The sequence below is a fragment of the Dermacentor variabilis genome, chromosome 4, assembly GCF_050947875.1.
Source record: "Dermacentor variabilis isolate Ectoservices chromosome 4, ASM5094787v1, whole genome shotgun sequence".
Taxonomy (NCBI): Eukaryota; Metazoa; Arthropoda; class Arachnida; order Ixodida; family Ixodidae; genus Dermacentor; species Dermacentor variabilis.
In genome coordinates this window covers 7,103,303-7,127,615 of record NC_134571.1, presented here as the reverse complement: position 1 = coordinate 7,127,615, position 24,313 = coordinate 7,103,303, and the positions used below count along the sequence as shown (strand labels likewise).

The 24,313-nt window shown below is 48.0% G+C and overlaps 2 protein-coding genes across 2 annotated transcripts in view; both read left to right on the top strand.

Annotated features, from left to right (window-relative positions):
* The first annotated feature begins 5,802 nt into the window (after positions 1-5,802).
* Positions 5,803-9,205, top strand: LOC142578617 (uncharacterized). The gene is made up of 2 exons (XM_075688033.1): positions 5,803-6,521; positions 9,074-9,205. Exons 1-2 carry the CDS (start codon positions 6,354-6,356, stop codon positions 9,176-9,178), a joined length of 273 nt encoding a protein of 90 aa, XP_075544148.1. The 5' UTR covers positions 5,803-6,353; the 3' UTR covers positions 9,179-9,205.
* LOC142578615 (dehydrodolichyl diphosphate synthase complex subunit DHDDS-like) overlaps positions 9,202-24,313 on the top strand; it is a 73,267-nt gene continuing 58,155 nt past the window's right edge. Inside the window, exon 1 of the mRNA XM_075688031.1 lies at positions 9,202-9,304. Within this exon, the coding sequence (XP_075544146.1) occupies positions 9,202-9,304 (103 nt within the window). The remainder of the gene's footprint in view (positions 9,305-24,313) is intronic.

Genomic DNA, 24,313 nt, shown 5'->3' with positions numbered 1-24,313 from the left:
GATGCAGCACCTGTTCGCAGGCGCCCATACCGGGTGTCGCCCTCTGATCGACAAGTTATCCAGAGCGAGGTTGACAAGATGCTTGCCAAAGGGATTATTGAAAACTCTTCCAGCCCGTGGGCGTCCCCTGTTGTTCTCGTCAAAAAGAAGGATAACAGCTGGCGATTCTGCGTTGACTATCGTCATCTAAACACGATCACCAAGAAAGATGTGTATCCACTTCCCCGCATTGACGATGCTCTGGATTGTCTCCATGGTGCCACTTATTTTTCATCTATAGACCTTCGCTCTGGATATTGGCAAATTGCCGTGGACAAAATGGACCGTGAAAAGACCGCATTCGTCACACCAGACGGCCTATATCAGTTCCGGGTAATGCCTTTTGGCTTGTGCAATGCCCCGGCGACCTTTGAACGGATGATGGACATGCTCTTGCGTGGTTTGAAATGGTCCATCTGTTTGTGCTACCTGGATGACGTCATCGTATTCTCTTCAACTTTTGCGACTCATCTTGAAAGACTTTCTTCTGTTCTTTCTGTTTTTCGCACCGCTGGCTTGCAGCTCAACTCGTCCAAGTGTCACTTCGGTCACCGCCAAATAACTATGCTCGGACACCTCGTCGATTCATCAGGCATTCGCCCCGACCCCGCTAAAGTTCACGCTGTGCAGAATTTCCCCGTACCAACTTGTGCCAAAGATGTTCGCAGCTTTATTGGCCTATGCTCGTACTTCCGCAGATTTGTGGAAAATTTCGCCCATGTTGCCCGTCCCCTGACTGACCTCCTGAAGAAAGACGTTCCTTTCTCTTGGGGCTCTCAACAAGCGTCTGCTTTCTCGCAGCTCATCACGCTGCTCACCACACCTCCTGTTCTCGCCCATTTTGACGCCTCCGCTCCGACAGAAATCCGCACTGACGCTAGTGGCTACGGCATCGGCGCAGTTTTAGCTCAACGCCAATGTGGGCACGACCGCGTCATCGCCTACGCCAGCCGCCTCCTCTCTCCCGAAGAGCGCAATTACTCGATTACTGAGCGCGAGTGTCTCGCCCTCATTTGGGCGGTGGGCAAGTTCAGACCCTATATATATGGTCGGCCATTTACAGTTACCACCGACCACCACGCCCTTTGTTGGCTTTCCTCCCTTAAGGATCCCACCGGACACCTCGGTCGCTGGGCCCTACGGCTGCAGGAATACACATACACTGTGGTCTACAAGTCGGGTCGTCTACATCAGGACGCCGACTGCCTGTCTCGAAATCCCGTCGATGTACCGGACGGCTTAGTGGATGTCGCACCGATCTGCGTTCTTTCGCTTTCTGCCTTGCAAGACATTGGCGCTGAACAACGACGAGATGAGTCGTTACACCCAATTATCGAACGCCTGCTCTCTGATCCGTCTGACCCATCCCTCCACATGTTTCTGCTACAAAATGGCATCCTGTATCGCCGCAACATGCACCCCGACGGGCCCGAGCTCCTGACCGTCATTCCGTCTCATCTGCGACAGACTGTACTGCAGCAGCTGCACGACGTTCCCACCGCTGGACACCTTGGCGTTGCGCGGACCTATGACCGAATTCGGCGACGGTTCTTCTGGCCCCGTCTCAACCGCTCCGTTCGCCGCTATGTTGCCGCGTGTGAGTCGTGTCAACGCCGGAAAAGACCAGCTGTGCCTCCTGCCGGACTGCTGCAGCCTTTGGATATACCGGCCGACCCTTTTTTTCGCGTTGGCGTTGATCTTCTCGGACCATTCCCTATGTCGACTGCCGGAAATAGGTGGATTGCCGTCGCTACGGACTATACAACTCGCTATGCCATTACTAGAGCCCTACCGACCAGCTGCGCTACAGACGTCGCTGATTTCTTGCTTCACGACGTCATCTTGCACCACGGTGCACCTCGTCAACTTCTCACCGATCGCGGCAGATACTTTCTTTCCAAAGTCATAGGCGAGCTACTTCGATCATGTGCTACTAAACACAAACTTACTACCGCTTACCATCCTCAAACTAACGGTCTTACCCAACGCCTGAACCGCACATTAACTGACATGCTCGCAATGTATGTTTCCTCCGATCATAGCGACTGGGACATTGCTCTACCATTTGTCACGTTCGCCTACAATTCCTCGCGCCACGACACAGCTGGCTATTCCCCCTTCTATCTCCTCTTCGGCCGTGAGCCAACTTTGCCTTTCGAGACCCTCCTCTCGACCACGCTCGATTCGCCGACAGAGTACACTCGGGATGTCATAACCACAGCGACCCAAGCACGCCAGATTGCCCGCATTCGTCTTTCTGCTTCACAGACACGCCAGAAGTGCCGTTACGACCAGCGCCATCACGACGTGCATTATGAACCAGGTGCCCTTGTGCTAGTCTGGTATCCAACTCGGCATGTTGGTCTTTCGGAGAAATTCCTCTCGCGATACCATGGCCCTTACCGCATCCTTCGCCAGGTGACCCCTGTCACGTATGAAGTGTCTCCGTTGGATGCCACGATGCCTTCACCTCTCTCTGACATCATCCACGTCAGCCGTCTCAAACCTTACCTTTCTCGGACAGCTGAGCCGCACCAATCAGGTACTTTTTCCGACGGGGGTGATGTCACAGTCGGTAATGTGGAAAGAAGACGACGCTGATGGTGGTCTTAGAGACGACGAAGAAGAGTTTAGCATCATCACTGCTCTACGCTTGTTGGCTCAGCCATTAAAAGCCACTTGTAAATAGACGAACGCTTCTTCCTTCCCGTAACAATATATATATATATATATATATATATATGTGTGGGGGGGGTGAGGGGGGTTTAGGAAAGCTGGTCGGGCACCAGCCCCCCTCCCCCCTCTTCCACAAGAATGAAAACTGTGCGCTTATGGAAGGCAAAATGTGCATGATATTGCCAAGGGCAGTGCCTCGCTATTTGAGGCTGGTTGCTTAAGGACAAAAACATACCGGAGACAATATTAGCAATTAGATGAGGCATGTGTATGCTGCAGCGAAAATCGGGAGAGCAGTAAGCAGACATCCTTATGGAGCGATTCACCCAGTGAGACCCTAGGTAATGCGCACCTTCCAGAAGCGCTTGGATTTAAAGTGAATGAAAGCATCAACTGGTCAGCAGTCCAGATGAGCAACATACGTTTATAGTATTGGTAGAGAAAATGCAGGGAAGAGAATGATACGACCGGATCCGTTACAAGTATAGGTAGCGTTACAAGGTAGATAAGGACGGGGGGGGGGGGGGGGCTAGAATGAGGAGCATTTATAGCATACTTGATTAAGTCAAGCAGGCTAAGTGACTATTCGTTAAAGCGCCGTTTCAAAGGGGATGCCAATAAATCATCATCATCATGTTGACTGGTGGAAGGAATATGACCTGAGTAGCATCACAGACGTTGCATGACGTGGCGCTGAACCGCCACTGCAGGTATTTACTGCCATAATTTGTGGTGCCGCGCGAATTATGACAATGGGCGACCATATATGCCGGCTGAGAGCATGTCGCGCCTGTATACGCATATCACGCCTCGAAGAAAAAAAAATGTGGGCCGTTCGCCCTAGGCGTGCAAGGCTGGGTGACAGTAAAGCTAGGTCGGCTTTTGCTAAGTAGTGCTTGTTTTGTTAAGTTTTGCTAGGTCAGATATGGCTCGGGTAGGTTCATACTAAGTGTTGCTAGGTTTTGCTAAGTCTCACAAGGTTATGCACGGCTGAACTATGCTCATACTAAGTGTCGCCAAGATTTGCTAAGTATTTTCGCCAAGATTTTGTGAGGTCATACACGGCCAGGCCGGTGAGCCACACAAGCCCCAGCAAGGCACACGCATAGAAGCCACAGTACGTGCATCACAATTTATTTATTATTATGTACAATGCTTCAGCACCAGTCGTCATCATCGTTGATCCGGTCCTCGACGTCCGACCGTCGTCGTGGTCGGGGCCGTCGGGGAAGGCTTCGCGAAGCACTTGCAAGGCAGAGCTCTTCTGTTCAAAGTTCCGCACCGAACTCACCGTGGAGAGACTGACGTCGAACCAGAGCCGGTCACAGACGCGACAGCAGTGCCCAAACTCTATGCCCAGAAATTCGCGCTGGAAGCGGCTGTTCGCACCTCCCATGGATTTGCGGGCTTGGCGTTGTAAGTTCGCGGTGACGCGCAGGCCTGGAACCGGTTCCCGGCGGCGCCGCGGGCATTCAGCCCGCAGTTGTCTCCGATAGTCGGGATCCTCGGCGCGACGGGCAGGATCGGCTCTCCTTCGTCGATCGTAGTCCCGCTGAGCCGCGCGCCGAGCTTCCGTGCAGGTCACAGACGCGGCAGCTGTGCCCAAACTCTATGCCCAGAAATTCGCCCTGGAAGCGGCCGTTCGCACCCCCCGTGTCTCGGCGGACTTAACGCTGGAAGTTGCGAGGTGTGCCGCCGCGCTCGCTGTGTTTACTCGCCTGTAACGTCACGACTCCGCCCTACGCTCGTGGGGTGCGAGGAAGTTACTTGGCCCGGCGCTCTCGCAGGTGGTTGCTAGGCAACGTGGGGCGGCGTACTGCTGGGCTGATTTTTCTGGTAACATTCCACGGCAGAAAGAAAGCTTAAACAGCTCCACTTTTAAAAAATGAAAGCCCCTTTCTTAAAGACAGACGGTTGAACGCAAAGCTTTACGCCAATGCAAACTGAATCAAAGTTAAGATCAAAAGCCAGCGATCACGCAACGAACTCAAGAAATGCTGAGCGACATGATGCTATGCATATGTGTTCTGATTGCTTGTTTAGGATTGTATTCTTAGAACATTGAAGTTGAATGAAGACACCTTTCGTTAAGTTGCATATAGCCTTTATTTTAGATCATGTAGCCGTTGATTACACGCGCACACTCACAATCTCGCGGATGACTCTACACGTGCACAGTATCGCCTTGTGATTGCTGTGGTAGACTGTCAGAGGCGTGACGCGCGTAATGCAATGCAGCTATATGCAGTTCATCTGGGTAGCGTGGCGTTCAACCATCTTTCTTTACGAAGGAGCTTTGATTTTTGTCCCAGATCATAAGACCTTGTTCACGCGCGCTTGCTGTCTCCGATAAGCAGGGAATGCTCAGTTATGGTATCTTCGACTGGTCGCTTCCATCCCCCGAAGCAGAGTCGGGCAGATCCGGCGTTCCCCGAGCTCAGAGGTAGAGGGAAAGCGCGCAAGCCGAACGTGCGACTCGCTCTCGCAGGAGGCAATGGCAGATGCTAAACCACGTGGCTACTACCAACGTCCGATGTTTCGCTTATCCAAAGCTCCCGGCGCTGCCGGGAAAACCGGCGGACACGCCGGCGGGACGAGCGTTCGTCGCAGTGGCCTAGGTTGCCTAGGTTACGGTGGGCCGTCGCCAACAGCAGCGACGCGGCTCTGCGATGACGTTTCAATTTCGACGACTGCTCCGACGGCATGGCTCGGAGCGCCTCAGAGCGTTCGAAGGTGGAGGAGAGCAATCGAGAAGAACCAGCCGAACGCAGGGCACGCACCCTCTTTCAACCAGCCGAAGACAACGCCGCTCGCGAGAGCACTCCAGAGCGCTCAGAAACGACCAGTCGAAGATGGCATTAGTTAATCGCGACAGGGGTGGTGTCATGCCTAGCAGACGCAACTTGCGCTTCCAGTGATCTGTGTGTGCGCATGCTCTAGTCTTGCTGAGCTCGTCGGTTCGTGCTGTTATCAGGCACTGACCGCCTTGCCAGTCGACGCTGGCGCGGCACTGCGAATGTAAACTGTAGTGTTCTACTCAGATGTGTAAGTTGGCTTTCCTTCAATGGGTTTTCGGCGCTCATAGACGAATCAGTGATACATAGGAAGCTTCACTTAAAAAAAAAAAATGAAGGCCCAATCCAATCTGTGATGGTGCATTGCCAGCGAAGCTGTTACCATCCAGTTAACCTATGCTAATCTAACGAATGAAATTAGTACGCCGTAAGATGCGGCGTATAACCATTTATTGCGCAACGACATTTACGACAGCTTTATGATCGCTGTGGTTTTCGGTTTTGACAGTTGCCACGGTCTTCGCCAACGTTAGGTCGACACACGAGTCACGGATGGCGGCTGGTAGTTTCGTACTCGCTTCTACCCAGGAACCTCATAGCAGCGCCCACCCATTGTTCGGCGACTCTCGCCGCGATCCACCACGCACGTGACACCATGCCGCCCGCGTGCGCGTGCTCTACATGTGTTTTTTGCGCTAAATCGTCGATTTCTAGAAAGCCGAGTTTTCTGTGGACCGCCACGAAAGAATCGCCGGTCGGTAAACAGCTTCGCTGTAAAAGTATCGAGCCTCATTCGTCAACGTCTGCTCGAGCTGCGCATGAAAGGTGGCGCGTCATGGCGTGATGTCCTTGGCGAACGCAGGCTTGGCGCCGCTGCGTGACGAAGACTACCTCTACCCCGACTGGGCGTTTCAGTATCCCGAGTGGCAGCTGTGCGGAGAAGAGTTGCCAGCGTGGGCAAGTCGTTCTTGTTTCACCATGGACCTCAACAGCCTGCACGGCCAGACCATGGTTAGTGCTCCGCGCATTTGCTGGCAGCTGAAATAGACCGCGCACGGAAGTGAACGCGCTTTCGTGGGCGCCGGGCAACGCAGCGTGCCAGCTCACGCGCATTTCGATGGTGCAGCCAACTCTCGAGCCACAAATTCATCCTGCGGTTAGTGCAACAACACGAGAACGAATTTTGTCCATGTTTTGGACTGCACTTGCTCTGCGAGGTCACGAAGCCACGAGTTCTCGCGTAAGCCGCTCAAAGAGGCACCATGGAATGCTGCTTAGCTTTGGACAAACTACCACCTTCGAGATGATGCACGCAGGTTTTTTCGGTGCCAGCGCATCGCATCATGACCGCAGGCGTTCCTCAGGTCGCTATCGTGAGTAAGACTACCATGCGGTACCCGCTATCTTCTTCTTTTAACCGCCTATCTTTCATATTTGTCCGTGTTTTTCAACCACTATGTCAATCTTAAAAAGCATTCAAAAAGACCTATACCTTACCATATATTTATTGGTTTTCTACTGCCTATTTAGTAACACGGACATCTCACAGATATTGATTTCGTTCACCAAGTTGAAGTTCGTGTAGACGACTATCGTCTCTGCCATGGTCTGTGAATGTGCTGTAGTGAAAGATACAGTTTCGCCATACCTTTGGTGTGGTGCACGAAGAGTTGCACGCTCTTTCTTACGTGCACGTGCGCACGCAGTCTTGGCTTTAACAGTAACCGCACAGTGAATGTGGCAAGTGATTTCTGCGGTAGCCGGCAAGGTTGATGAAAGTTCGTTAAAGGAAAAAAATGACGCCCACCCCAGTGTATTGCACGAATGTTCAAAGGAAACCCGATCGGGTTTCCATTTCCTACGCGCTCATATACGTCATCGACGTCCGCGCCGTTTGTGCCAGTGAATGTCCGTGGATGACGAGGCTTCGAGAAGGCGACCGGCGACGGGTCTTTTCGATCAGACATCGTGATGTGCAGCAACGAGCCGTCCGCTGCGGAAATTCATTTCCCTGTGTTGTAGCAAACCTCCCCAAAGGCGTTACGAGGTGAACGTATAGGGAATCTCAAGGCGAGATGCACGACGCTGTGGTAGGGCCAGCGCGTGCAAGAGAGCCGCACCGTCGCACAATAACAATAGGCCGGCACGGCCTTAAATATGTTCGGGGTCCCCGGCTCGCCAGTCCATTTTTGGGCACAAGAAGGGACGAATTTCTGTGCCATGGGAAAGCAGTCGCAGCGGACCCTGGACGCTCGCTTAATCGCCCGCACATGTTTGCGTAGGTAAAAGCTGTTGTTTCCCAAAAGACGGCCCCAAACGCGACGAATTGCCGTCAGAAGGGTGGCTAGGTTGCCTGCACACGTTTGCAGGGCGAAAGGTTTGCTCGTCTTCACGAGTGACCACCACGAAACGTGACCCAGTCGTCCATGAGGTGGGTTGTTGGGTTACCCGCCGCCTTCTTTCGTTACAGCTTTGGCGCCTCTCTGCTGTTTGAGTGGCGAGCCGCGTCAACGTGATGTGTTTAGAACGACAGAAAGCTGAGCTATCTGATAAGGATTCATTATGTAAAAAAGAGGTGAGGCGTGCAGACAGGACACAAGAGTAGAGAAGTGGACAGCACGAACGCCGTTCGTATTGTCCACTTCTCTACTCTTGTGTCCTGTCTGCACGCCTCACCTCTTTTTTGCGTAATGAACGTGATGTGTGGTGGTTCGGTTCCTTAACTGAATGACATAACACGGACTCGACTGTTCCACACGCTTGAATTTCTTCACTAACCTCGGTATGCGTTTGCCACACCTACTGTGTGCGCACATTCCGAAACCCCCGCAGCAGACGCAATCAAAGCGAGCCGTCTAAATCTACCGCTTACCTATCACGTGAGGGCCTATTTCTCGTTAAATATTTTAGACTAGGCTTCAAAATTGTCGCGCGACGCTCCCTCCAAATCTTACCCTTCCTCCACACGCGCTGGAGGCAAAGAGGAGACAGGGCACCTTAGAAATGTATGTATGTATGTATGTATGTATGTATGTATGTATGTATGTATGTATGTATGTATGTATGTATGTATGTATGTATGTATGTATGTATGTATGTATGTATGTATGTATGTATGTATGTATGTATGTATGTATGTATGTATGTATGTATGTATGTATGTATGTATGTATGTATGTATGTATGTATGTATGTATGTATGTATGTATGTACGTGTGTGTGTGTGTGTATGTATGTATGTATGTATGTATGTATGTATGTATGTATGTATGTATGTATGTATGTACGTGCGTACGTACGTATGTATGTACGTACGTACGTACGTACGCACGTGTGTTGAGTGAGCTCGTGAACATTTTGCAACGGGGTGAACGCGGTGTGCGACGTAACGCCCACGCAGTTCTCGTGCATTTGCAGCTAAATCGCTATTGAATTTCTTTTCTGTGCGTTATTTCGGTGCCTTTGCTCACAGGTCGTCCTTTTCACGCTGGATTCGCTTTGCGTGACTGGTCTGAAATTTCCATGCGTGCATTAGGTCACACTGCGTTCATTTTGCTTCACAGAGCAAGTGGATCGCCATCAACACGGCTCTCTACAACCGAACACTGAACCTTGCTACGCCAGAAGCTCCGCCTGCGCACGACACACTCTCGGGAGTGAGGTTTTGAGCGAAAATAAAATAGACTCTGAGATGGGATTCATCTGGCTGCCGTGGGCTCTGTTGGGCGTCTTCCTCTCGGCTCGCGTCCGTTCGTCGTCATTTTACGAGTCTGGCAACAATGGCCTGAAATACCGTAAGTTTGGGCATGTTTGTGTTCCGTTACTGCAGCCAGCGCACAACGCAAGGACCGAGTGCCTTCGTCGGTATTCACTCTGTCCTTGTCTTGCCTTGTGAGCTAAATGCAGTAATATGTTCTTGCCGGTATGTGCGCGATATCCAAGTGTGCTATAAGGTTGGTATTGGTGCGATATATACCGGTTCTTAAAATTTAAACTAATGCTAAACTTAATAAAAACACAATGCCAGTTACGCAAGATATGCTTAAGTCTGTGGTTTATGCGTTTTGGAGGACATTATCTTTGCGAGCAATTAGAGTCACCAAACGCATAGTTAACAATAATTCCGTCATTAAGGTTTCGCTATCACAGTTACGGTGTAGTTTTTATATTTGAAACGTTAACACAATCTATTTGAAGACAATTTAACATTGTTTGATTGCCTTGGTGCGATTCTTTTCCGATATATTCATCATCAAATTGGACACTCAGTGAGCTAATTTTACATTCAGGGTTGTGGTTCTCGACACAATTTCGATAGGAAAAAGAGAATTGATTGAAATGTTTTTGTAAGTTATGCTTGGTGAATCTAATTTGTTGCGAAAATTGTATGCCAAAGCGTATAAGCCATCTGTGCAAGCAGATATTGCGTAGCTAGCCTTTCTACTTAAATTACCATTAATTTAAATGCGAAGACTCTATATATAAGAATGCTATAAATGCGGCACTCCTCAAAAATGAACTTTGTAGAAGGTAGCGCTGTGTGGTCGTTCGATTCTACATATGTCCTTGCTCCTGCATGCATTACCTCTTCATATAGTGAATTTTATTTTACAGCTGCGCTATGGCCACATTTGACGTAACAATGACAACTTGTGTGTGCGTGTTTGTGTTGGTCTTTACGCACACGCAACTCATTCATGTCTGTTGAGTTGTCTGTTGAGCATCATGTGACCACCTTGAAACCTTGTCATAATAACATACAGTAAAAGCTTATTGGAAATAGGCCCTTACAAGCTGAGGCGCAAGCTGTTATTTCTAGCCGCCAAGCGCGTCGACAGGACACGAGAGAATGGACCGGAGTCAGTCGCGCTGATTGCGAGCACCAAACATGGAGGAAGTAAAAGACTAGGAGGCGGCCCGACCTGACCACCTTGAAGCGTAGTCTCAAACATATAAAATACGGGCTTACAGAAAATGTCCCTCACCACGTCATGCTCAAGTGGTAATTTCTAGCCGCTGAGCGAACAAAGAGTACGGGACAGACTATAGACGGAGAGGGCGTGGCGACGGCGGGCGATAGCCGATCGAGACACGGGCGCCACTAAGCACGAAAAGTACGCAGTGCGGGACGTCGACGCAGCAATGTCACGAGGGCAGCGCGTGATGCTTCTCGAGGGAAGAACGGTGATGGCAGGAGGTGCGCGCAAAGGGACACGCTCCCGTATCATCCTGACACACACCCGGTCGGTCTTTTTTATAACAAATACCATCATCATCAGCCTGGCTACGCCCACTGCAGGGCAAAGGCTTCTCCCATACTTCTCCAGCTAACCCAGTCATGTGCTAATTGTGGCCATGTTGTCCCTGCAAGCTTCTTAATCTCATCCGCCCACCTAACTTTCTGCCGCCCCCTGCTACGCTTACCTTCTCTTGGAATCCAGTCCGTAACCCTTAATGACCATCGGTTATCTTCCTTCCTCATTACATGTCCTGCCCATGCATATTTCTTTTTCTGAATTTCAAGTGAGATGTCATTTACTCGCCGTTTGTTCCCTCACCCAATCTGCTGTCTTCTTCTCCCTATATATATATATATATATATATATATATATATATATATATATATATATATATATATATATATATATATATATATATATATATATCTTAAAAGGGACGTACAGAAAGACGTCTCAGGGTCAAAGCTGATGGGCAACCTGCTGTACAACAGATGATGACAACACTAAAAAATGCACTGCCGTATTTAGGCCGTGTGCGAAACTACGCAGTGTGTCAATGTAATTTGAGGGAAAATATGACAGAGGGAAAAAGGAAGAAGCGTAAGATAAGGTGCGATATAAGCTACTATGAAGGAAGAAATGAGCGTACATTGTATTTGAAGTCCATCATATTAATTCTATTCTTAATTTTCGGTGGCAGGAGGGGTAACTAGGCGGTGCTTACACTGGTTAACCTCCCTGTCTTTGCTTTTGTCTCTCTCTTGGTGGCTGGGGATTTCAGAGGGAAGTGGCAATAAATGTAGATGTGAATTTACTACAGTTGATTTTAGGCATAAGTAACAACAAGCTAGCAGTGTGTTCAAAGCGGCTTCATCATTCGAATAAAACAGAAACAGCGCCACACACGGTGAGCGAGCAAAGAGCCAGAGTGCTGACCAGCAACCAAATGCTTTATTTGCAGAAACAGCATATAAAGACATCATTGAAGGTGACGTAAAAGAATGAAAAAGAATGATAAGCGTTAGCCACGAAAATAATTCAGTTCTTTTGTTGACAGCGTGAGGGACGCAGAACTGAGGCATGTGTCGCCACTTGTGAATATGCAAAACGCCTCAAAGATTTCCCGCGCGCGCTGTTCGCTATATCTTCCAATTCTTTCGCACTCCTTAAAGATTGTGGTGCAACCACACGTGTTATAGTAGGCAATCAGGCGAGTGAGTGAGTCGCGGCCACGCCGGACAGCCGGGATTTGCTTTTCTAGGGCGGGGCTACGCTGAAGCCAGTTCTCCTTGATTAACTTGGGGTATGTCGACCTGCAGAGCATGTGCGCTAGAGTGGAGGTCTGCCCGCAGGACGGGCAGGCGTCGTCGCTCTACACGTCGGGGTAAACCTCGGAGAGAACGGACAGACACTGTAAGAGTTGAAGAGGACGTCGAGATGAAGAACTGGAGGTTTATTTACATTATTTACAGTGAGAGTCAATTAACACTCTTAAAGTCATTACGGGCCGGCAGCAACTCGGACGCTGCGGCCCGTGGCAAGAAGCTCGAAAGAGATCTATGAAGGAATGCTCCAGGAATGCTCTCTTGCTGCTCCCGGTCTGGGTCTTTTTAAGCCCTTCGGTGTCTAGAAGACACGTCACGTTCGGCCAATGGGAGAGCCCGCTCAGGTGACGCCATTTTCGGCCAATCGGCGAGACCACTCAGGTGTCATTTTCGGCCAATGGCAGGCGCCCGTGCGATGGTGTCACACCCGGCGGAGAGGGTCGCTGCTTGGTCCCCAATTGTCCGAGGGCTTACTTCTCCCTGCGGTCTTGCCTTGCTTACTTGCAATGCGCCGTCACAATAGGCGGATGGGGGCGACGCTGCCAGGGTTTCACGGTGCATTACACCCGTCTTGCCTCTTGGGCCCAAGTTACCTGGAACAGTGCCAGGCTCTCGCTTCACTTTCGGGAAGAGTCAAGCAGTGAATAGCTCCAGCTGCGGCAGACGAGGTGGGGGCCGCCAACTTGATTGCACGTGCCGCACCTCGGGAATGTGGTATCCGTGCTTCTGCGCTTCTTAATTAGCTGTGGCGCGATTCGATGTGGTCTGGTGAACTCGAAGTAGGCTCAGGAAACGGTCCCGTATCTAACAACACGGATATGCGCTGGTCTGTAAAGTCTAGCGAAACGGCTTGCGCCCTATTCAACTTGCGGTGAGGGGGTGGAAAGACCCTTCTAGACATAATAATAATTTTTTTTAATATTTGGGGTTTTACGTGCCAAAACCACTTTCTGATTATGAGGCACACCCTTGTAGACATGTAGAAGCATTTAATAACCTCGTTGTGAGTAGCGAGACCGTTCCAGGTGACTGTACGGGTTTCCCTTTAGTGAAGCTGCATGCTTGCGCAGGCGATCGTTGATGCACGTCCCCGTCTGCCCGATATAGCAGCGTTCATAATCGAGCTGGATTTTATAGACGACCTGCGTTGTGCAGTCAATCAAGCCGCGAACATGATTCTTATAGCAACTTTTTCGCGCAGCCGTATCCACACTGTTGACCATTTTGCACAACCCGCGCTCAGCTTTTTTTTTCGCCAAATCGACAATAAAGGTTCAGTAAAGCAATGAAGGGGGCTAGTTGGTGAACGTTCATGGTTATATTGCGCTCAGTTTTACAAACACGATATTAAGGAAGGACAGGACGTGGACGGACGAAGCGCAAACTACCAACTGTTTGATACTGTTAAAGAACGCGCTTATATACAAGGAGATATGGTGCGGGGGGGGGGCTACATATAAAAAGATATGACAAGGTGACGACATGTGATTATGGTTTGGGTCAGGCTTACATCCTTCACATGCACCCGTTCGCCCTGGCGAACTCGACCTCAGCTTTGATAAGCGCGATGGACGGAGTGCTTACGCACGTCTCTTTTTCTTTAGCTATCGCAAGCGCCTCCCATATTTCTCGCTCCGTTTTTGTTTTTGATGTTCCGATGACTGTGGTGCTTTCTATTAGCGGGGAGCATTTGCACTGTTTGCAATGTGCGGCCAAGTTGCTAGGTGCTGTCAGAAGCTGGCACGTGTATTTGTGCTCCCGTAACCTATCGTTTAGACAACGTCCAGTTTGCCCAATGTATACTTTCCCGCAGTCTAGTGGGATTTGGTAAACAACTGAAGTAGCGCATTCCACGTACTTTTTTGCGTGCTTAGTCTGACAAACCGTACCACTAGGGTTGGCCTCTTTGGATCCTGCGTTCACCTTCTTGCACATGCCTTTTAGTTTTTGCGGGGCGGAGAACAGAACTTGAACGTCATGGCGTTGGGCTGTCTTTTTTATCCGATGTGACAAGCCATGGATGTAAGGCAACACCACGCGTTTTTTCAATTTTTTCTGTGTTTTCTGCCTTTTCCTGTTGGCTCTGATTTCGGGCAACAAGTTTTCACAGATTTGCACCACCATGCTGTTCGGGTACCCACTGTTTCTCAAGCGGCTTACTTGCAGATCGATGCTCTCCCTCACAGCATGGTGGCATGATTTTTCAATTGCTTGACTGATGCAAGCCTTGGCGATGCCTCTTTTAATGATTTTAGAATGGCAAGAGTCGTACCTCAGGATTTCTTTTTCTCCTCTAGTTTTGTAGCACCAGCACATGTGGGAGCCTCTGATCCTAATGTTTATATCAAGGTACTGCAATCGACCTTCGGTAGGAGTCTCGTACGTGAACTCTAAACCTTCATGTGCTTTTTTGAACATGCTGATGACAGTTTCTACGCTACATGGATCGGTTTGGTTTTCTTTCATGCACACCAAATAATCGTCAACATATCTGACAACATATCTGATTTGTCAGACTAAGCACGCAAAAAAGTACGTGGAATGCGCTACTTCAGTTGTTTACCAAATCCCACTAGACTGCGGGAAAGTATACATTGGGCAAACTGGACGTTGTCTAAACGATAGGTTACGGGAGCACAAATACACGTGCCAGCTTCTGACAGCACCTAGCAACTTGGCCGCACATTGCAAACAGTGCAAATGCTCCCCGCTAATAGAAAGCACCACAGTCATCGGAACATCAAAAACAAAAACGGAGCGAGAAATATGGGAGGCGCTTGCGATAGCTAAAGAAAAAGAGACGTGCGTAAGCACTCCGTCCATCGCGCTTATCAAAGCTGAGGTCGAGTTCGCCAGGGCGAACGGGTGCATGTGAAGGATGTAAGCCTGACCCAAACTATAATCACATGTCGTCACCTTGTCATATCTTTTTATATGTAGCCCCCCCCCCCCCCCCCCCCGCACCATATCTCCTTGTATATAAGCGCGTTCTTTAACAGTATCAAACAGTTGGTAGTTTGCGCTTCGTCCGTCCACGTCCTGTCCTTCCTTAATATCGTGTTTGTAAAACTGAGCGCAATATAACCATGAACGACAATAAAGGAAAAAAAAAATAAAGGCACGCAAGCATTTCTAGCGTGCAGCGCAAGAATGCCCTATAAACGCGCCCTAGCGCGCGAGGAGACACGCCACGTGACATGCACGCTGCGTAATGTCGATACGTGCACGTTTTGCATTGCACTTGCATATTATTACACCAGGTAAAACGGCATGTAGCAGATGCCCAAGTAACGATCTAAGGCATTCAAAGAAAGTTTGATGAAGAAAAAGGAGCTTTAGGAGATGTGTACAAAAATGCTAGAAAATATATATTGAGTACCTGATTAAATCACGCGGGCTAGGTGACTGTCACCGCTGCATTTCAAAGGGGACGTCAATAAGTCGTCACTGGCATCGTATCGCACCACTTGCCTTTCGATGTGAGATGAGCGCCGCGTATAGCGTCTATGCGGGCACGCTTTGAATTACAGTTGCATATTGTTACACCAGGTGGCACGCCACGTGTAGCAGTTGCATAGTTTCCGGTACAAGGTAGTTAGAGAAGTCTTGACGAAGAAAAAGAAGATTATGGAAATATATGAATATTGATATAATGAAAAACACCTTTCGGCATACGTGATCATTTCAAGCAGGCTTGGTGACTGTCACCGTAATTAGCATCGTATCATGTCATTTGACATGCGATGTGACATGCGCCCCACGTAGCATTGATACTTACAAACTTTGCATTGTAGTTCCGCTATATTCCGTCAGGTGCCGGGACATGTAGCATTTGAGCATGAGTGAGTGAGTGAGTGAGTGAATAAACTTTATTGTAGGTCCGGCGAGGACGCGAACTCGTCGCGCACCCGGCTAGTCCCACGTCGGGACCGGCAGGTCTAGCCCACCGGCCCGGTCGCGGGCACGCTGGACGGGCAGGATTTGCTTTTCTAGAGGCGTGCAGCGTTGTCCCGGTTTGGTGTGCTGATCACCATTATGTTTTGTTGAAAGTTGGGACACATCGTGTCCGTGTCTCGCGACGCCGGATCGAGCCCGGCAGCCTGCCATATGGCGTCGGCGACTGCGGTAGGTCCACACTTGCTGATACACAGGCCTCCCCTGGGCCGCACGACGATCTTTGCCTCTTCTTTGGGCAGCGGAGGCATCCTGGCCCCTCGAATTATCTTGCTTTTAATGCCCGAGCGGTCGGCGGGACGCCGAGCGTTGGAACCGGCGTTATGCTGAACGTCGGCCGCACTGGCATTGGCCGCATTTCTCTTGCTCCTTAAAGAACGTCTGGCGGCAACGAGCTGCCACCCGGAGTCTTTAGTGAAGTCCTCGGGGGATAAAAACTCCCCTTCCACCTCACACTCCATCACAAATTCCGTGGAAAAAGCCTCTGACGAGAAGAGGTGGGCGTGCGATGCCTCGCCTCGCGAACCCTAACACGGTTAGGCTCAGCACACAGTGATGGCGTAGTCGAAAGAAAAACGGGAAGAAATGTCACAAAAGTCCACCCACCCACAAAAGTCGGGTATCGGCGTGTTCCTCGTGACTTCACAGATCCGGAAATGTGGAAAGTTCAGGGGTACACACTCGAAAAACATCCGAAAACGATGGCAAAAAGCGGAAGCCGAGCGAACCACGTCAGGTGTGGCTCAAACCCCTTGAGCATGACAGTTACATGCTGCAATTACATGCTGCCTCGTCTGTTCTGTTCGCGGGCTGTTGTCCCTGGTTCCTGCTGGCCTCGACAGAGCGACCGTTTCGTTGACCTGCAGTGGTGTTTTGGCTGAGTATCGGGTGGTTTAAGGTGTCTCAATAAGCGTATTTTAGTTCCTGGTTGATTGGCATTCCTTGCGTCAGCCGTCTTGAGCTGATGTCGACCAGTTCTCCTGGCCAAGCGCGATCCGCCTGGTCAGCATCCCTGCCACCTAATGAATTGCCCATAGATTTATTTTTTCGCAGTGGCGTCAGCACCATTCCTGTGGCGCTTGTGCCTACCAATGGAGGTTCCATCAGGATCACGAATCCACAGGCTGTCCAGAAGGCACTTAAGGCCATGTCCAACCACTTCCAGACCATCACTGATGTGCGAGCGTTCGGACGGGGAGGTATAGTGTGTCGTTCACCCGACCAGACCTGTGTAGAAGACCTCTTGAAATGCACTTCATTTGCTTCCACCCCGGTGAGTGTTTTTATTCCGCCTCACCTTGCGTGCACCAAGGCTCTTGTACGGGGCGTAGACTCCCTAGTAAGTCCTACTAAAACCCTGGACAAGCTATCCGCAGCAGGCGTCATTGCCATCTACCGTTGCAATCGACTGGCCAATAACGAGAGGGTTCCGACAGAATCTGTTATTGCAACGTTTGTGGGCACATCATGTCCATCTGAAATAAAGGTGTGGCCTCTTGTGTTCCGTGTAGAGCCGCTTGCGTCACGTCCAATCCAGTGTAAGAATTGTTGGAGATTCGGGCACAGCGCAGGGGGATGTAACTCTAGCTTGCGTTGCCGCACCTGTGGCGATGGTCGTTTTTCAAGTGAATGCTCTACTCAATCTCAAAAGTGCTGCCTCTGTGGGGGAGAACACCCAGCAGACTATTCGAATTGCTCAGCTCGCGCTCAAGAAATACAAATTCTTGAAATAATCGACCACCGTCGTTGCTCCCGAAGAGATGCAATTTCAGTTATCAAAGACAGGGCCTTCGGGTACTCTGGTGTTACAGCGCGCAACACTCCAAGCATGGATCTTAACCTCTCAGAAGCAATTGACTCTGCTGTGGAAAAAGCAATGGCTAAAGCTATGGATAAATTGATATCCAGTCTCTCTGATTGCTTAGCGCAAATCATTTCCAGTCAGATGATGCAAATAATGCAGCCCACTAGGACACCAATGCAGTGCCCAGTATCTAACGCCACACCTCGAACGCCTAGCAACGAGGTAGAGACGCCTTCCACAGTTGCAGAATATTCCACAGATATTACTTCGCTAGTCCTGTTACTGTCACAGACATGGAACTTGACACTCGAGCTCCCAAACGTATGAGGTCCCCAATTTCAAAAACTACGAAACCAAAATCAAAAAAGAGTCAACCAACTCCTGTGCTTACAGAAAGTATTCTAAAGGCGGCAGTTGCCGCTGCTGTGCGTTCAACACCATTGGACAGTTGAAAGTGCTGCAGTGAAACTGTCGTTCTATATTTTAAGCTTCAACAGATTTATCTTGCCTATCTATTCAATTCAATCCAGATATCTTACTTCTTCAAGAAACGTGGCTTTCACCAGAGAAAAAATTTCATTTAAAAGGTTTTCGGTCCTTCCGATTAGATAGAGACTCGCGAGGTGGAGGATTAATGATACTTGTTTCCAGTAAAATTTGTCACAAGGCAAAAATTTCTTTTCAAATCATGGACTGCGACTGTGAAATTTTGGCCATAGATTTATGTCTCCCAGGATACCATCCATCTTCAATTATAAATGCTTATTTCCCCAGCGGTGTGCAAAGTACACGTCAACTTTATAGGGCTGTGGCTGCCTGTAGAAAAGAAATTTTGTTTGTAGGGAATTTTAATTCGCATCACGTGTCGTGGGGGCAAAAAACAGATTTGTGTGGTAAGCGACTTGGGAGTGGACTATTGATAGTCACCTTTCATGTCAGAACACAGGACAAGTAACGTTTGTTAGAGGACCCTTCCGTTCAGTGTTAGATTTGGCATTTTGTAGCGCTGGCACCAAGGTTTTGTCGTGGGTAGCGGTTGATTCAGCAACCAACAGTGATCATCTTCCTGTGTCATTTGAAATCAATTGTCAAATAACATCTTTAAAATACCAGGCATACACATTTATGGACCATACGAAATTTAAGACTTTCTTGCGTTCTGCCGTCTCGATACTTGCCAATGCCAATGATAAGGAAATCGCTTCAACCATTTGCTCAATTCACTTCACTTCACTTCACTTTATTACCTTAAAGGCCCCCAGGATTGGGGGTATTACATAAGGGGTGGGTAGCTATTAAAATAAATTATATACACAAGGGAAAGATGTTTAGGTACAAGTTTGCTCGCTGGTAAATATGTTAATTATACAGTTCAAAAGCGTCGATGGGCAGGTGATTGCGGCGATGTCGTGTGGAAGGCCGTTCCAGTCCGAGGCTGAACGTGGGAAGAATGATGTGGCAAACGTGGTAGTGTGCGTACGTGGACGGGCGACTTGAAAGGGATGACCAATGCGGAGAGAAATGCGTGCAGGAGGGCTGATGTAGGGTGGATGATGAAGTGAGCTGTAAAAAAACCTATGAAATAAGTACATAGTAGCGATACGACGCCGACAAGTCAGGCTTGTTAAGCCGGATTCTGCTTTTAACGATGATATACTGACATTATATGAATAGCATGAATGGATGAATCTTGTGGCACGATTCTGCACTGATTCTAGACAGTTTGTTAGATATTTTTGGTTAGGGCTCCAGATGGCAGAGGCATATTCCAGCTTAGAGCGTACGAGTGACTTGTATGCAAGCAATCTTAGGTTTGGTGGCGCTAGACGTAGATGACATTTTAGGAAACCAAGGCTTCTGTTAGCAGATGATATCACTCTAGTGACATGCGCGTTCCAGGTTAGATCGTTAGACAACGTTACGCCTAGGTATTTGTAAGACTGTGTTAATGCTATCGTGACGTGCGAAATTGTATAAGGGAACAGGAGAGGATTACGTTTTCGATGAAATGACATGAGTTTGCATTTATCGGGGTTTAGTTCCATGAGCCATTGGTTACACCAGTCCTGGACGCAAGTTAAATCTCTTTGAAGAGTTAGTTGATCCGAGGGGTTACTGATTGTGCGATAGATAACACAGTCATCGGCAAAGATGCGAATGTTACAGGAGACCTGTGTTGGTAGGTCGTTAATATATATTAAAAATAGAAGGGGACCAAGAACTGATCCTTGCGGGACGCCTGATGTTACTGCAAGAGACCTAGAGGTTTGATTATTAACGTGAACAAATTGGGTACGGTTTGCCAGAAATTCTTTTATCCACTGCAGTATGTTATGATGCAAATTTAACCAAGAAAGTTTTAGTAGCAAGCGCTCGTGGGGAACCTTGTCGAAGGCTTTCGCGAAATCTAGGAAAATTGAGTCAGTTTGAAGGTTAGAATCAAGGGCCATGTGCAGGTCATGGACAAAAATAGCTAATTGCGTTTCACAAGATAGGTTTTTACGGAAGCCGTGTTGAGAAGGATGAAAGAAATTAATAGAGTCGAGAAAGTTCATTATGCAAGAATAGATTACATGTTCCATGATTTTGCATGGCACACTTGTTAAAAAGATGGGGCGATAATTAAGGGGCGATTCTTTGTTACCTGATTTGAAGACCGGAACGACCTTCCCCACCTTCCAATCGCTGGGTATGCTACCTGTGGAGAGTGATTGTGTGAACAGTAATGATAAGTACTCTGAAGAAGCATGACGTATGTTTTTTAAGAGTTTGCTGGTGATTTCGTCAGTACCTGCAGAAGATGACATCTTAATATTTTCAATGATACCGGCGATGCCGTGTGCAGCGAATGTGACTGGTGGCATGAGCGATCTTGGTTGGGAAGTTGGGACAAATGTTGGCATATCAGTTTCGTTTGTGAAGACAGATGAAAATGCAGTGTTAAATATATTTGCACACTCAACGTCGCTCACTTCCTCGCCATCCGTGTCGGTAAGTGTGATGATAGGCGCATAATCAGGGTTTAGAACTTGCCAGAACTTTCTGGGATTATTGCTTAGGATCTTCGGCAGGTCAGTATGAAAAAATGCATGTTTGGCATTAGAAATGGACCGCAAATACGTTGACTCGGCCTCGTAGTATTTATTCCATGCGCATTCGCTTGGGTTTAGTTTTGCTGCACGGAAAAGTCGTTTTTTCTTGTTCTCGAGCATTTTTAAGGACTTTGTGAACCATGGTTTATTATGATTGGCACGAAATGTAATGGTGGGAATGAATTTGGATGTTAGTTCTGCAAGCTTGGTTTTAAAAGTAAGCCAGTTGTCCTCAATTGATCGGTCATGAAAATCTCTTTCGAATTCTGGAAAAAAAACAAGCAATTGGTTGTTCATTTCATTGTAATTGCCTTTGTCATAAAGGCGAATTGTTTTGTGGAACGTTTGGCGCGATTCCGCGATGAAGGTGAAAGTAGCATGTATAATTTTGTGGTCGCTAACTTCGCGGAGATAAGTAAGATTCGCTAAACTTTCAGGGTGATTAGTTAGTATAAGATCCAAGATGTTTGACGAATCACGTACGACGCGTGTAGGTTCTTTTACTAATTGGGTGAGATTAAAATTTAGACAGACGTCAAGGAAGTTAGTTATTTCTTCATTGCTTGTTGGTGTGAAGTTCTGCCAGTCAATAGACGGGAAGTTAAAATCGCCAAAAAGAAGAATGCGCGCGTTGGGATGTGTAGTAGTAAGTTGATTTAGGCTATCATTTAGGTAATAAGAAAATTGTGGATAGCTGTAGGGGGGTCTGTAGCAGACACCTAGTATGACGGTTTGAGGTGCGGAACGGCAGATTACCCATAGTATTTCAAGTTCTGATTGGATATTAATAACAGAACAAGGCAATTGTTGGTTAGTGGCAATGAGAACACCTCCTCCTCTGGAGCCCCTGCGGTCCTTGCGGAAAACTTTAAAATTAGGTAGATTGGCAAGAACTTCCGTATCAGTGACGTCATCTGTTAGCCACGTTTCAGTTAGTACAAGTATGTTGCTGGAAGATGATGAAACAAGATTACGGATGTGTTCACGTTTGGGGAGGAAACTGCGTATGTTTGTGAAAATAATAGAAAAAGAAAGATTTGGAAGTTTACCACGAGGGCTGCTACCAGGAAGTTTAGTTACACGACGATGAACCGTATGCTATGAGATTTCTTTTACTGTCTGCGATGATTCGTCGAATGCGTACTGTTTCGGACCGATGAATAATGTTTTGTAGCGCAAGGAAAATTTTGTGTTTTTAGTTTTGGCAAATCTAACTAGATGCTTTCGCGCATCTCGGACAGGGCGTGAAAAATCCTCCCCGACGCTGTAAGCAGTCCCTTTTAACTTATGGCCATTTGAAAGAATTAGCTGTTTGGTTTTAAAAAATGTCAGTTTGACTATAATTGGGCGAGAGCGCCCAGAAGAATGGCGCCCAAGACGGTGAGCCCGTTCAATTTCTTTTGGGTCAATGGTTAGACCTAAGTGATCACGGCAGAGGCGCAGGACAGTTTCTTCAGATTGGGCGTAGTTTTCCGATGCATTGTTATCTGTGATATTATAGAAAATTAAATTGTTTCGTCGCGAGCGATTTTCGGCGTCATCCAGGCGGGCTTCTATTCCTTTGATATCTTTGGCTGTTTGGGTGGTGTTAGTGCAGATCGCATCCATGTCGGTGCGTAGTGTTACCAGGTCTTGATAGCGAGTTTCTAGGTTGGATAATCTGTTACTGAGGTCAGATATAGCCTGTTCAGTAGTTGTTAGTTGGTTTCTAAGGCCTTGAACCTCGGCGAGTAGTTGCTCGGCGACTAGTTGAGAGGAGTAGCTGCACTGGAATTCTAGAGGATTCCCGGAAACAAGCTGAATTTGTCATCTCTTCGGCTAAAGGCACCGCTTGTCGTTGGTGGAATAATGAGTTTACGCGGGACTACAGAAAAAGAAAGGCCGCTTGGAAAATGCTTCTGCATAATCAGTGCCCGACAAATTGGAAAAATTATCAGTTTCATGCTGGTGTACTTAAGCGTACTGTTAATCGAGCCAAAGAGGAATACGATATTAGACATTACGATTATCTATCTAATTAAAAAAATAAGCGTGCTTTATTTGCATTCCTTCGTGCTAGGAAGGTGCTACCAACACCCTTAACATTAGATTCAATTGTTTTGACCCCGCAGGAACTGAGCGCCTCCCTAGAAGAGATTGCCGAAGGCTTAGAAAATCGATTTACGGCCAGGCTTCCGGCTATTCATTCTATATTAGGTACTTGGGATGGGTTTACTCCAATTTTCTTAGCTGAACTAAATGAGACTGCACTATGTTTACCGAATTCAGCCCCTGGCCCTGATGGCGTCACAAATGCAATGTTAAAAATATTGCTACAGGAATCGCCTAACGTTCTTTTAGACCTGGTGAATTATTCAATTAAATATGCTTGGATTCCGCTGCACTGGAAGCTTGCCAAGGTAATATTGATGCTTAAGAAACAAGAAGGAAGGTATGTATTGGAGAACATTAGGCCCATTGCGCTTACATCAAACGTAGTAAAATTCATTGAGAGGCTTCTTCACCGTCGCATCATGAAATTTATTAATGATAATTCCATTCTTAGTCCCTGTCAGATTGGTTTCAGGGCCGACTGCTCCATCTGGCATGCCCACGTCGACTTAGAAAGCCGAATACAACTCGCTCGACGTCATAAGCAATACGCTGCCTTAGTGACGCTCGACATCGCTAAAGCATACGACACTGTGGAGCACACTATATTGATCAATCGGTTAACTTCCTGTGGTGTTACAGGGTATATAGTAGCGTGGATTCAGTCATTCTTAGGTGAAAGAGAATTCTATTGCTACGAAAGCGGCGTTTCTTCTTCTAAACACAAACAAACGAGAGGCGCACCGCAAGGCTCAGTTCGTTCCCCGGTACTTTTTAATATTCTCATGAGCACACTACCTTGTCATCAAGAAATAACTACTTATGTTTATGCAGACGATATTGCGTTTTTTGCATGTGCAAACGACATCCACACGCTATACCAACGACTGCAAACTTACCTTTATGATCTGGAGAGGTGGTTAGATGCTAGTCACTTCACACTCAATGCCAGCAAATGTACTGTTCTCGTTTTACCGATACGTGACATAGTGCACATTTCATTGTCTTACCACCTTCAAGACATACCACAGGTGGAATCTGTTAAGTACCTCGGAATTATTTATAACGCCTCTCTCAACTGGCGCTCACACATAGATCATTTGACTGGGAAAGGTACCCGTGCAATTGGCATATAGGCTGAGCAGTCGTCGAATAGGATTGAGAAGAGATACATTCCTAATGATATATTGCATGTACGTTCGCCCTGTATTAGAATTTGGTTGCGTGCTCTTCTCTGGAGCTCCAGCCTACATGTCCCGTCCTCTAATCCTCTTAAAAAGAGAAGCATTACGTCTGT

Coding starts and splice junctions, on each gene's coding strand:
- LOC142578617 (XM_075688033.1), top strand. CDS start 6,354: ATGTCCTTGGCGAACGCAGGCTTGGCGCCGCTGCGTGACGAAGACTAC. Junction 6,522..9,073: donor GCCTGCACGGCCAGACCATG/GTTAGTGCTCCG, acceptor TTTGCTTCACAG/AGCAAGTGGATCGCCATCAA.